The sequence below is a fragment of the Colius striatus genome, chromosome 3, assembly GCF_028858725.1.
Source record: "Colius striatus isolate bColStr4 chromosome 3, bColStr4.1.hap1, whole genome shotgun sequence".
In the NCBI taxonomy this organism is placed as follows: domain Eukaryota; kingdom Metazoa; phylum Chordata; class Aves; order Coliiformes; family Coliidae; genus Colius; species Colius striatus.
The window spans coordinates 59,487,088-59,500,941 of record NC_084761.1 but is presented as its reverse complement, the minus strand read 5'-3'; the positions used below and the strand labels follow the sequence as shown (position 1 = coordinate 59,500,941).

The 13,854-nt window shown below is 41.2% G+C and overlaps 1 protein-coding gene across 2 annotated transcripts in view; it reads right to left on the bottom strand.

Moving 5' to 3' along the window:
- Positions 1–9,914, bottom strand: part of GALNTL6 (polypeptide N-acetylgalactosaminyltransferase like 6) — a 451,530-nt gene extending 441,616 nt beyond the window's left edge. The window contains exon 1 of one of the 2 annotated variants that reach the window (XM_061993491.1): positions 9,703–9,914. In XM_061993491.1, coding sequence (XP_061849475.1) covers positions 9,703–9,840 — 138 coding nt within the window. In that variant the 5' untranslated portion in view covers positions 9,841–9,914. The remainder of the gene's footprint in view (positions 1–9,702) is intronic. The other variant, XM_061993492.1, reaches the window with a different exon arrangement.
- Positions 9,915–13,854: the final 3,940 nt, after the last annotated feature.

The window sequence follows — 13,854 nt, the reverse complement described above, 5'->3', positions numbered from 1 at the left end:
GGTGCATCCTCTCTTCCTGAAACAAGGAAAAAGGGAAGACCAAGAAAGATCACCCAAGGTAGTGGACTGTGTTTCCAGTCAGATTTCTTTCTCATCTCTCTGCTGCTTTGCTGCTTTCCCTGATGGAGCTCCAGAAGCTTCCTGCCATCCTGTGTGGTTCATCCTGCACATCCGGTATGTCTGTTTACAGTGTGGAAGATGGCATCTTTCAATTTTGTTTTTAAATTCCATTAGCATAGACGGTGGAGGTGAATGCAATTTCACATTCATGTTAGCAAAGTATAGTCTTAATATATACATTCTGGCTGTGCTTTCACTGGGTCTGCATCCCTTAAATGTATAACTTTAGGGGAAATGGAGAGACAAAACCACTATTCTCTCAGACTGCTATACACATCAAAATAAAATCTGACCATCACTAGGATGAGTGTCTAGTCCAGATATCTGGACAAATTCCCACCAGTTCACCATCACTGGGACTTGTGTCAAGGACGCCCTTATACTGAAAAAGATTTCATTTGAGGAGAAACACAGGTTGAACATACTGCAGGAATATTTTGCTGTGAGGCTTTTTGAGTTTTCTGCTAATTTTTATAATCATCCCTAGTGCATTTTATGTCCATGTATTCTGTGTCTGTATATTTTGTAACTTTGGTGGAGAATTCATTACTCAATGCCATAAATGTTCTGGATTTATACTTTTATACTGGTGTTATAATTGTAAAATTTGATCAGCAATTTGACAAGCACTTTAGTTTATGTTGACTGATTCTGCAAAAACAACATCCGATCAAGCCTGTCACTCATTTTCTAGCCATATGAAATGCAACTTAAAATGTAGTAATTTATCAGAGCCTGAAAAATAGCAATATATTTCTTGTAGGATGGCGTTAATGTGTCTTTTTCATGCATTCCCCATGCTAATGTGAAACCACCACTCTGTAGAAAAAGCAATCTAAAAATTTCCAAGATTCAATCAATTCAATATAATAATTTACCCAGTAATCAAATAAGATATCAAAAACATTAAAGAAAACTCAAATGTGGTTTTCCCCAAGGAAGCAAATAAAAGATAAAGAAACAAATGACAGAGGTGTGCTGCTACACTGAAAATAAGAGAGATTTCCCCATTGAAGGACCACAGTAAGTATTTTGTCTCTCATAAAAAACAAACAAATAAACAAACAAAACCATTAAAAAGTTAACTATTGTATTATGTACTACATTCTGTGCAAGACATTGAATTGATTCAGAGCTTATGAACCACTGAAGGATATTGCTTCAGCACAAGATTTGGTACAATCTACATTCTGTTTTCAAGTTATCTAGCTCTAACTACCTCTGCACCTGTGCGGGCTCTGCCAGGAATTGGTAATATTTTACCAAGGGTACAGGTAATTTGTGCAGAAGGGTGATTTCAGTTGCCAATACCTGTTGAAGCTAACTCTTGTGAGTGGGAACTTTTCAAACTTAGCAAGTACATGTGGACTTGTTTGACTTTGCCTTCTCTGACACAGCTATGTAGAGCTTCAGCAGCATTACCAAAATGCTGCATTACAAGCACACCTTTCATTCCAGGGACAGGATGACAAAACATAGAGACAAACTGCCTGTGACAGAGAAGTATCTTATCTAAAACAAAACTGAGAGACTTTAATCATTGTGAGGCAAAAACATATGGGATAAAATCTTGCACAACAGAAGCTGTTACCATTTCAAGAATACCTGTGCAAGGCTTGTATTTCCTCGGCATTGTCTCTGAACAGGGACACAGGGAGCCCTTAGCTCTTCCTCATCTTCATCTATAAAAGAAATTGTCACGGGCTGCCTATAAAATGTTTTTGCTTGTCCTAAACATTTGTTTGCTATCTCCTAGCACTTAATGTATAGAAAACTATTTTCAGAGAGCAACAATAAGTAAACAGGCCAAAATTTTCTACATAAACTCATCCATTATTCTAAGTACAAGTATGAAAAATTATGCTTCTTTTAAGCAAATGAGCACCTTAAGTTAGTCTGGTAAATTTACACTTTACACACTTCAGTGAGTAATCCAATTTCTAAAGCACCCTGTATTAACACTGGTGTTCTGACCAAATTCTAGTTCAGATAATTACTCTGCCTAGCTAAACCTCTTAGCAGTACCACATCCTGTCATAAACTGCTGTATAGCACAGAAGTAAACTGTTAAACCACCATTGCAAACTAAGCACAGAATCAATGGTTGAATCAGTGACTGATGAAACATTTAAGTTGTGTGATATGGGCCAGATTTTGTAGTCTACTGTGCACAATTTGCTTTGCAAACTTGGCATTAAAAATAAAACAAAAACAACCCCAACTCGCAAAGTGTAGGAAACTGTACTGGACATGGTAACTCTCAGCTGGCACTAATGTGACAGACATTTGAGAGCATTGCATATTCATGGCACTGCCAGATGTCACCAATCTCCAAACTCCTTGTTGCTGCAGATCTCACAGGGGATACTGCTCACATGGCTCTGAAGACGACATGCAAATACTCTTCAGGTACTTCAGGGAAAAGTATGGCAGATAGGCTTAAACTGTTGTGGAGATGGTTTCAGATGATCCAATGAAGCATCTGTCAAATGCTGTTATGACTTGTCACCAAAGATTTGGATGAAAAATTCAGGCATTGGATGGTCATCAACAGCTGGAGGTGATGGAGGTTATCTGTTAAATTCATATGTGGCTAAATGAAAGCCTCATATTTCAGCTAGTGATTACTTCCTGAAGTGAGTGCAGATGTCTTCAATAAACAAACTACAACCAGGAAAAAGTAGGGATGGTAGATCTTTCTGAAGGAATTTCCTAAGAGATCTTAAAATGGCAGCATAAGACAACATGGTCCCTGTGAAATGCTACCTCAAACGGGAGTATGGCAGCTCTGATCCTGCAGAGAGTGAACATCCGAAAAGAGTGGGATACTGTAGCTTATACGTTTGTGCTAGATGCACATATACCTCATAATTTTTCTTCCTACAGTTCCATTAATATATTGCTATTAGTTTGGAGATGAAATAACTGATTTAAATCACAAAGTGTTTGTATAGACTTGGAGTCATGTAATCTTCTCTATGAAGAAAGAAGTGTGAAAATTATGGAAATGAAGACAAAGAATTTGGAAGAGAACCATGAAATGCTGTTAAATTCCTGCAATAGATTCTTCTTCCTCTATTTTCCCACTTGAGCAAACTTCCTCAAGTAGGTCTCTTATACAGCATTTTTTTTCATAAACAAGAGGGAAACAACTTCTCTGTTGAAGATGTATTTAGAGGAAGATTATCCAGCCATGCCCACCACCCAGTGAGAATCCTCCAAATATGATGATTGCCCAAATCAGTTTGAAATCAATGATCCACAATAGAGCTTGACCTTAAAATCAAGTTTACACTGGAACTCTCCGAAAGGTGTTGGTTCAACATGTTGGCATGTCCTTATAAAGACTTCTCCATTTTAAAGAAACATTAAAATACTGGCACTGCTAATTTTCAGTTAGCATAATTTAGTCTCTTGACCATGAAGAACATTTACAATAGATGTAGGATTTTTAGCTTGGGATTCCTCAATTACTTTGTATTTAACTTGTCAAGCTTCCAGTTGAGTTTTTTCAGCCTTATTTAAAGTAACCAAATATGTCTGCTCCTGGCCCCGATCCATTGAAATAGTTAGCATACACTCAGTTGTGCTGAAGTCAATTGCTATAAACGTGTACATCAGTGTATCGCTAGACAAGAACTATAAGTTACCAGCAGAAGGAGAGAGGGAGGAGAAGAGAGTATGAATTGATCTTTTTTCTATATGTGAACAGACACCTGCCTACATACATGGTTGCATCTACATGGAAAGGCATATGCAGTAGCCCAAATTTGGGTATGCGTCCCTAATCAGCGATCAATCTTGCATCACACTTCTTCAATAAGGCCATGGAGTCCCTCCCATTGCAGTAGTCTTTCTGCAAGTCCAAATGTTGGCATGCACAGAGGTTTCTTAACCTTGTGTTTTGATTTGGATTAATCTGAAATTACTGCCCTTAAAAAAAAAAAAAAAGGTACCTATACACACTAATAGCAGCTGAAACACATTACAAGCACCAAGTTAAATGGAAAGAAAACTAAATACAGAACACACTTTATTTTATTCTGTAAGATGTACCCTGTTTGGTAACATTCCTGAAAATTGGTAAGTATTAAATTAACCACAGGAGGGCTCCCTCTGGCATACTGAATACAACAAAATATACTGTTAATTGTCAAAAATAACATCGAACCTTACAAGCAACAAAGACTTCAGACCTCAAATGACATTTTCCTCAGCAGTCTCCAATATACATAGGAAAATAAAATTACGCATGAACAATTTGGATAAAGAAGTGAATTACTGTATGACTGTTAAGTATTTAAGTGGCAAATGCAGATTGCCAAATGCACTGCACTTTAAGACACAAAGATCTCTTTTGCCATGCCACGCAGAGGGGCTCTCAGAGCTGACACATCAACACAGCAATGAACAGGGCTGTAGAATAAAAGAGGAATGAACACATCAAGTTTCAGCTTCTGCTCTTCAGACAGCAATGAAGACTTGCTCAGAACAGTATAGGCACAGAAAGTGAGGGTTCATTTTATCATTATTTTTTACAGGCAGCCATGCACTCTCCCAAAAATAGCACCAATTAATGTCAGCAATAGTCAAGCAGCTATTTTTGTAGACTTGGATCTGTTTGTCACACTGTATTTTATTTATTCCTCTGTTAGAGAGAAACAAAGCTCTGCCACCTCACAAGTTTGTAGTAAAGGAGAAGGTAAGTAACTGAGACAGTAGAACTAAATACAGAAGTAACTGACAGTGTCCTGACAGTGTAATATTAGGAAACAGATGTCTATTTGTGTCTTAAACAAACCATACTTAGTACAAGATTTTGTAGCTGATGAAACAAACTGGAAAAGCAAGGGAATTATGGCTAAGTGGTGAAAAAAAATAAAGAAAGTTTAAACATGCTGCTTTTATGCAGCTCAAGAAACAGAACTTACCAACCCAAGTTTCATACTTCACTGGTATCAATAGCAAATAAAACCAGCTAACAGTCCCGGAACAACTGTGATTAACAAAACCTGTGTACGAAACAATAGGAAACATCACATTTTGGGGGAAATTTAAATTTTCACCTTTTTCATAGTCTCTAGAAACTAATGACTGTTTGCAAAACAAATTTCAGGCTAAAATTTCTTCCTGGATTCTGGAGCCAAAGTTAGCACTTTCACAGCCATCAGGCTTGGAAGGTAGACTTTGTGCCTGTCAATCATAGAGCTAACCAGACAGAAATATGTTTTTCACACAACAGGGGGAAGAAAGTGTGACTCTACTCCACGTAACAACACTTTCCCCTTAAAATTTAACTATATTTTGGTCTTGGCTCTGGGCACTGTGCATGCACCGATATAAAAAGAGCCAATACCATTGAGAGCTCCTCCAGCAGAAGTGCCTGACTCAGGAGGTTAAAATGGCATGCCCCATTGTGCCAAAGTATAAGTGAAATAAAGTAAAAAATCTACTGGTTTTACTTACTTTACATATCATGAAGCATTTCAGTAATACACCTAAGTATTACAGAGCATCTGCGACTAAGAGATGCTGAAGTTCAATCCAATTTTAAGTGATGAGATTTGACACCAGGAAGCATGGACAACAGAATGAAAAAATTACCAAATGAAATTGAAAAGCATTAGAAATTACTTCACTAGACTGCATTCTTTTCAGCCAACCACACTGGCATCCCATGAAACCAAAAAGAAACCTATGTCACAACACTTCTTACCAGTATCTACATTATGGACATCAGAAAGCTGTTGCAAGAAATTTGGTTATTTTTCATATACTGGAAGTACATAAATAGACAAGGATAAAATCTTACTGAAGTCAAATCAAGTGGCATTAACTTTGGACAGCATCAGACAACCAGGTTTGGACTAAGATCACATGCTGCTCATTCTCTTGCACTTACTTTTACTCCACGGGAAATAAAACTAAAATTAAAAGTTTTATCAGCATAACTTGGTATTCAAATAACCTGGTCTTGGGATTTTACCAAAGAAAAGTTCAGGACACTAATATCATATATATAATATTTCAGTAACAAAAGCAAAAACAAACAAACATCACAAAAAAACCCAAACCACAAAATTAAACTAACTGTAAAAACTGTAATCAAAACTCAGGGACATTGTAATGTGTTAAGGAATTTATAAGATGTTTTCAAAAAGGCAATAAAAATACTCTATTCAATTTCCCTTATTACCATAGTACAGCAAGGAAGACTGACTTAGAAAGAATTAAACCAGATATTGATCTTTTTTTTTCTCACATATACTGTTTTATTGTCAAATGACATTTTATGGAGAGCTTATTGCTCCATGTAACTCTGAATCTTACTATCTGTACCTTTACCCTTGAAGCTCCACTTTAAGTAGAGGGATAAACCAAAAGTAAACAACAATTATCAAAATATAAAGATTAATCCTATCAAGTTCACAAGTGAAAACATTAGAAAAATGTGATAGGTGTAAAAAAACAACAATTGGTATGAAACCTTTAAAAGTTGTTAATGCTCATAGAATTAATGTACAGTGATCGAAATCACTAATGCTGTCTGAAATCAAGGTTGTCAATACCATTTTCGCATCTTTTAATGTTTTTTAAAGAAGAGCTTCTCTGCTCAGAAACAGAATTTAGAGGATGATCAAAAAAAATACTCTTACATAACTTATTGCAGCACTGTTTTAAAGAGTAAACATACAAAGAACAAAAATATTCTGCCATATTAGAATTTCCACACAGTATTAAACAAGTGCCCTCTTCTAGGCATTGTGACTGACACAGTCCCCAGGGGACATTGTTCTATCATTGATAGAAACAGAATTTTTGCATAGTGGACTGCTTTTTAACAGCTTTTCTGCTTACTGCTGTCAGGACATCAATGCCTCCTCCATCAGCCTGCTATACCTCCTTCGCTCCAGTGCTGTGGCAAGCAACTGAGGTGGTGGGAGAGCCTGACAGAGCCCTCATTCACAGGAAAGTTTGGAAATGTCTGCTTTAGTAATGAATTAGAAAGTTTAGTCTGTAACTAGTAAGAAAATCTGAATTTCATCATGTCATCTGCTCAAAAATACCTGATGATCAATAACATTAATTTATTTGTTCTTAAAACTAGATGACACATTTATAAAGGTTACTGCCAGTGACAGAATACCACTAGACACACATTTTACCTATGAGGGCAAAACCAGTTCAAGCTAACATTAAAGTCACTGACAGTTCTGTCCCCCTTCCACAGTCAGGACATGCCATTAAGAGTCTGACTGTACATCACTGTCACTTGCCAACTCTACATACACACCTATGTAGTTAACACAACTTTATAATATGTAGGAAAAGCCTGCTGCAATTTCAGTAGGACTGACCTTTAAACTTGCGTTAAGGCACACAAAGTATCAAGTAACTGAACACCTCAAGGGCAAAGAATGACTGCGCTTAGTGTTGAAATTCTTGCATCTCCTACTAACTTAAACTCAATAGGAGGAGAAAAAAGTTTTATTTCTAGTGTTTCACAATTTCTAATGCAGTTTTTTCTAGTATGACCTCATTTCCAGCATAGTCTCAAAGAAACACATTGACCATCTTCTTACAACTTTATATTTAAAAGACCTGAACTGAAACCTTGTATTTCAACCCTTCTTCCTTGTACACATTTTGGGTTATAATGTGCACATCAAAAGACACAAGTACCCTAATTGCATTACTCACCTCTACTTCAACCAGCTATCCTCACTGGGTAATGACATCGCCAACGTGACTTCAATTCTGACAGTAATAACGGAATTACAGTAGAGTCAGTTGTAAGGTTCAAAGTTTCATTGCTCATTTTTATTGTTTCCACACTAAAAAGTCCCATTACTACTCAATTAGTATTCAGGCATGAAGTAAAAAAAAAAAAAAAAAAAAAAAAGAGGAAAAAGGAAGCTAATTAAAAAAGTCCCTTTCACAAAACTTATCATTTAAAATTTGCTGGGGTGTCAACAGTAAGTCTCGCTATCCCTTCATGTATGCTCAGCTTATGATCTCAAAGGTTTTCTTCCAGCATTTTACCTAGAACTTATCTTTTTGTTAAGGTTACTTCCCTTTGAGTACTATCCAGTCATGATCTACTTGGAGTGTAGACTTGAACATGAAAAATTTCACCTTATGCCAAGGCATGTGTCTTTCAGGAGCCACGCAACAAACACGGAAATCATTATTTGTACTGAATACCTTAACTTTCCTAAATCACAAAGTAAATTAGAAACTGCCTTGTAAACTAATGACAGACACTTATGATCATGGATAATTTTCTTTCCGCAGAAACTCCTTCCAGCTAAAATCTAGCACCTGACACCTACTGAATTTTAAAACTCTTGGACTGATAAACTTGAAATTAAGAAGCTATCCCCAGCTTCCTTCTGTAGTAATAAAACATCTTTAACTCAGCATTTTTCACCAACCAAAGTTACTATACTTTGAAGGACTAACTTCTGCAATGGATAGCTACATAAACAGAGAATTAAATACGTTATCATTCAGTTGAAGACTTTGACTTAAATACATTTAGTGTGTGGAAAGTGCATTATATACATGGCTGATGATCCTTGAAATTGAGACTACTAATACACTAAAGTGATACATGGTGCTGTCTAATACACTAACATGAATACTACACAAGTGGTAAATGAGCTAAAAAATCAAATAATCCCATAATTTCTTACTAATGATCTATGCAATATTTATGTTATATTTAATTACAGTGACAATTACAGTGTAAGAGTACAGGACTGTTGAATATAACAAACAGAACAAACATTTGGCAAATTACAGGTAGGGTTTTAAAGCACTGCATTACAACAACTCCCTAAAACTAAACTTCACTTAAGGCAAGCCATACTGTGATTTATGAGCCATACATAAACCCAGTGAGTGGAAGAATAACTTAAGGGGAAAAAAACAGTTTATGTCAACTGCTGTTATTAATAAAGGTGATTGAGGAGACTGTAAACTGGAAATATTTGAAAGTTCGTTGTGACATCAGTCTGACATAGCGTAGTTGGATCAGGTCACATTAGCAACACTCAAAAGAGTAAAAGATCGTCAGTCACTGGTATCGAGTTTTCAAGAGAAAGCAAAAGGAAACAAAAAATCTAGGTAGTTACCTAGATAGATCCCGAGCAATTTCAGCAGACAGGAAGTCACAAGTTCAAGAAGTATTGCTGAGAGGCCGACAAATAAAAAGTTGCGGTAAAAACTCCACTTCTCGTAAAGAAAATCAGAGCCCGGCATCACTCTCAGCTGCCCACTGAAGTATGCAAAACCCCGCGTCCTCCTAACTTCACAGCCAGCTTCGGTGGCTACTCACCTTGCCCTTCCCGGGGAACTGAACCCGGCTGGCTCATCTGTTCGCCCACAACTTTCCCTCTCCAGCGTGGAGGGAGAACGAGCACACGTGCTGCCGCTCGCCTCTCCGCTCCGCGCCAGCGGCCGTCGCGCCCCGGCCCCCCACAGCCCCAGCTGGGACGAGCGCCGGGGCATGGCCGGGGAGGCGGCAGTGGGGTGCGCGGAGCGGCGCGGGGCAGCGCTCCCGGGCGGCTTCGTACCTACCTGCGGCTCGGAGGGCTCGGCGGGCTTCACCAGGTGCTTCTCCTTGTAGAGAGACCAGAGGCCGATGTCAGGCAGGAAAATCAGAGCCGCGGTGAAGAGCAGCGTCATTTGCAGAAACCTCTTCTGTTTCCTCTTCATGGCCAAAGCCGGGCTGCTGTGGCGACGGCGGCGGCAGCAGCGGCGTCAGCTACCTCAGTACCACGGGGCCGACTCCTCACCTCACTGTCCCTCAGCGGGGTCCGGCGCCGCGGAGAAACTTCGCCCGCCCGCCCGCGCGCCTCACGGCCGCCCACCCCGTGCCCGGGCGGGGCCGCCCCCCGCGGCGGCGGCGGCGGCGGCGGGGCCGAAGCTGGAGGCGGCTCCTCCCGCCCCGGCGCGGCGCTGAGCGGCGGCGGTGCCGGTGCCGCTCCCGGGGGAGCTCATGGATCCACCTGCGCACGGAGCGGCGAGCAGCCCGGCACGCGGCGGCAGGGGGAGCGAAAAAAAATTATTATTTTTTCAAAAGGAGGTAAAAAACCCCACAACCCGAGCCCAGAAAGCAGCGTCGGCCCGAAAAAGCGCCCTGTCCTCCCGCCTCCGGGGCGCCGTAGGAACGCTATCGCTGCGCGGAGCCCCCGTGGCTCGCCGCGCCCGCCTGCCTCGCGTCCCGCTGCCTACCCGGGCCCGGGGCGGCAGGGCGCGGCATCATGAGCTCATCACGCGCAATGTGCTAACCAAGAGTTTAAAAAATAGGAGAGGAGCGCGAAGGCCGGTACGGCGGCTCGGCGCGCTCCTCCGCGCCGGGGAGCTGGAAAAGGAGGGGGTGGCCCCCAGCGCTGCCCGCCCCTGGCCCGGCCCGACCGCTGCACGTGGTAGCGGGGGGGCGCTCGGGCTGCCCCGCCGTTTCCCCTCATCCCGGCCGCGCCCGTTCATCCTGGTCGCCCCATGTGTACTAGCCGCCGGCTCCACGCTTTTTCGCGCTGGGGAGAAGGAAGGAGAGAGGAGAGTGGAGCCCTGCGGGGGCAGCCTCAGCCGCAGGGACCGCGGGCCGGAGCCGGGCAGTGTCGCTGCTGCTGCCGCCGCCGCGCACCGGGTACGGGGCTTGCAATTCCCGTTCCGGTCCGTCCTCCTCGGCGCTACGTGAGAGGCGCGGGGAGCCGCGCTGAGAGCCGGCAGGAGGCTCCTGCCCGGCGGGCCGACCCGCTGCGCCATATGGGGCCAGGGCGCTCACCTGCCGCGGGCTCCCCCGCGGCGCCGCCGACCGTCCCTGAGCCTGCCCGGCCGGCAGCCCCGCAGCCTCTGCCTGCCCCGCACCGCGGGGGGCGAGAGCGCTCCCGCTTCGGGAGCAGCACCGAGGGAGGTGTTCAAAATGATGTAGCTCCGGTTGACGGCTATACCCTGCTTGTTGCATCAGACCCATTTGGACTTCTGGTCTGAGTTCAGCTACTCATTCTGGCTACGTAGTACAACTACCCTTTGCAAACTAACTCCTCTCAGCGAAACAGGAGGACACTTATTTTAAGCTTACTAGGACCTAGTGCTCTTTCAGCTTTGCCACACCAAACAGTGATAAATGTGAACCAGACTTGTAATGTTAATGTGTCTAGACTTAATATTGAAAAATAAAGATATATCTGACTTCCTTATTTTTCTGCACTGCATATCAAAAGCTATGACTTCAATTACAGTCCATATTTCTGTATGCTGAGGTGTAAATACTGCAACAACCACCGTGCATCTCTCAAAATGTTGACAAGTAGCCCTGTCCTTTTTTGCAAGTGGGACTGATTGTCCGTAGAACTATCTTGTTCAGAAATCATTTCCTACACACATATAAAATAGTAAAAGAGGCAGTTAAAGGTTATTTTTAGGAGAGCAGCTGGAGGTAAAGGAAAGCTGGTGGGTGGAACAGAAGAACTCTGAACAGTGGGGTGGGAAGAAACAGCGTAATGCTCTTCACATACAGCTAAGACTAGAGGAGACCTTGCAAGGTCAGCTCCTCCATGGCTTTGCCCCAAGGCACAATCAGCTACATCTGTGGCATTCTTGACAAGTGTTTGGCTAACTCATCTGAAGTCCTCCAGTGATAGTACTGCTATTGCCTCCTCAGACAATCTGTTCTGACTTGCAGTTACAAACTTTTCCTTAATGTTTCATTTGCTGAGGTTTCAGAGTATTACATTAGCCCCCAAAGAGACAGCAAGCAGAGTACTCACGTCAGTCTCTACATACACTCTTCCGGATACTGTTACATACACAATCCAGGACATCTCAACAGCTGATGTCTCTAACAGCTTTCATCAGGACTGTCTTCAACTGATTTCTGTCTTTCTTTCAACCCAAAGCTGGAGGCAATATGCTTCTTGGAACCTTGTAAATATTTAGAAGAAAAAGGACAATTGTTCATGTATCACAGTGTAAACTCTTTTTCCATATTTCTATGTGGTACATTTTGAGTCCAGCAGCAGTAGGCTGTTAACTAGTGACCATTTTGTGATACAATTAAAGACCTGTTTGGTATTGTTTCCCTCAAATTAACTGTCACTCGATTAATTGTTCTTATTCCTTCCTCTATGGCTAATGCATCTCCCTTTTGCACTATCTTCATTATTTTTTTTCAGGATATTTATCCAGTTTTTCAAAATCACTTTGAATTTAAGCCTGTCTTCCACTGTCTTGAACAACTGTAATGAAAAACTGATATCCTGTAATCCAGACTGTTAGCAAAGAACTTTAGCATGTTCCAATGCAGGACAGATCCTTACAGAATGTATCCTCCCACACTTCAGAGTGAGCCATTGATACTGTACTCTTTCTGTAATTTCTGTACTATTTTTCACTCACACTGGTAGTTGCAAGACCTACATAAACTAATTTTGCTTAGAAGAGTGTCATGTGCAAGGCTTTCATGTGCAAGGCTTTGTTGTATTGTCTTAGTGAAAAAGAACATACTTTATTGTTTTCTTTTCACCTCTGCCATGCTATAAGGGTGTCATGAAAGATCACCAAAAAGGCTATGCAAGCAATTAAACTTTTTGGTTGTTGCAGCTAACCAAGAAAGTTTAACCAAATTTTAAAAATTTGAGCTTGTAATCAAGAGCTGAACGCACCAAAAGATCAGAGTCACAAAACCAAGGGACACCAATTTTCTTGTCAGAAGTTCCACTTACTTTTTTAGCTCATCATGCAGGATTAGGAAACTTACCCAGTATATGGAGGATTTTGATTCAGCTGCCTTTTTGTCTGAAGGGATTCAGCCCTGATGTTCTTCCACTCAGTGTGAGAAACATAATAGCTAGAACCATCCTAAGTATAGAAATGATTGAGATGAGATCATATAATAATTGTACAGAAAAAGTAGGACTACTGTCAGGAAAGATTTAGGAGATGTTGCATACTGGAATTCCACAGCATGCCAGTTAAGTTCCCCTCCAGAGGTTGAAGTGAATGCAGATATTCACTCTTGAGAGACGAAATTCAACTTAATTTCCTGAATCCTGAGAATGATTTTGTAGGAAGGGTCATAGTCCACAACCGGCAAATTCAAGTCTGCTTTGTAAAGAACAAAGGCACACTTTTCAGCAAATATTTTTTCACACAATTGTAAGCCACCTAGCCCTAAATAATAATTGATGAACTTTTAAGATGCTGAGCTAGTTTAAAGGAAGGAAAAAAGAAAAATTAAAAAGGAAATAAACCCACCCACAAACAAACCACCATTGCTGTTCTGTGATTTAAAAGCTGCAATAATGTCTGCTTGCCCTAAAAGGACTGGATCCTAGAGATGCAGAATACACAGTTCCTTCAGTGGGACTACATTCGAACATTGAAGTATTTGCTGTTTTAAATCTCAAGCCATATATTAAAAAGAATGAAAGAAGTGCATTCTGAAACCATGCACACCTTGGCACCACACTTAAGTATATTGGGGACATTCATTTCCACTCCTACATGTCCTCCAAAGCTGAAGGTTCCACCAACATTTCTCATACAACCTAGGACAGAAAACTAGAGAGTGTAAAACACGCTAGCAGAGATGAGAGCTACCAAGAGAGATGACTATGATAAGCTGTTCAGCCACACGTTTCAGACCTAGAAGCTGAACTCAGACACCCTGCAAGGTAAATTTCTGAGATCACAGCTTTACATGTAGAATTACTCAAAGGAGAATCC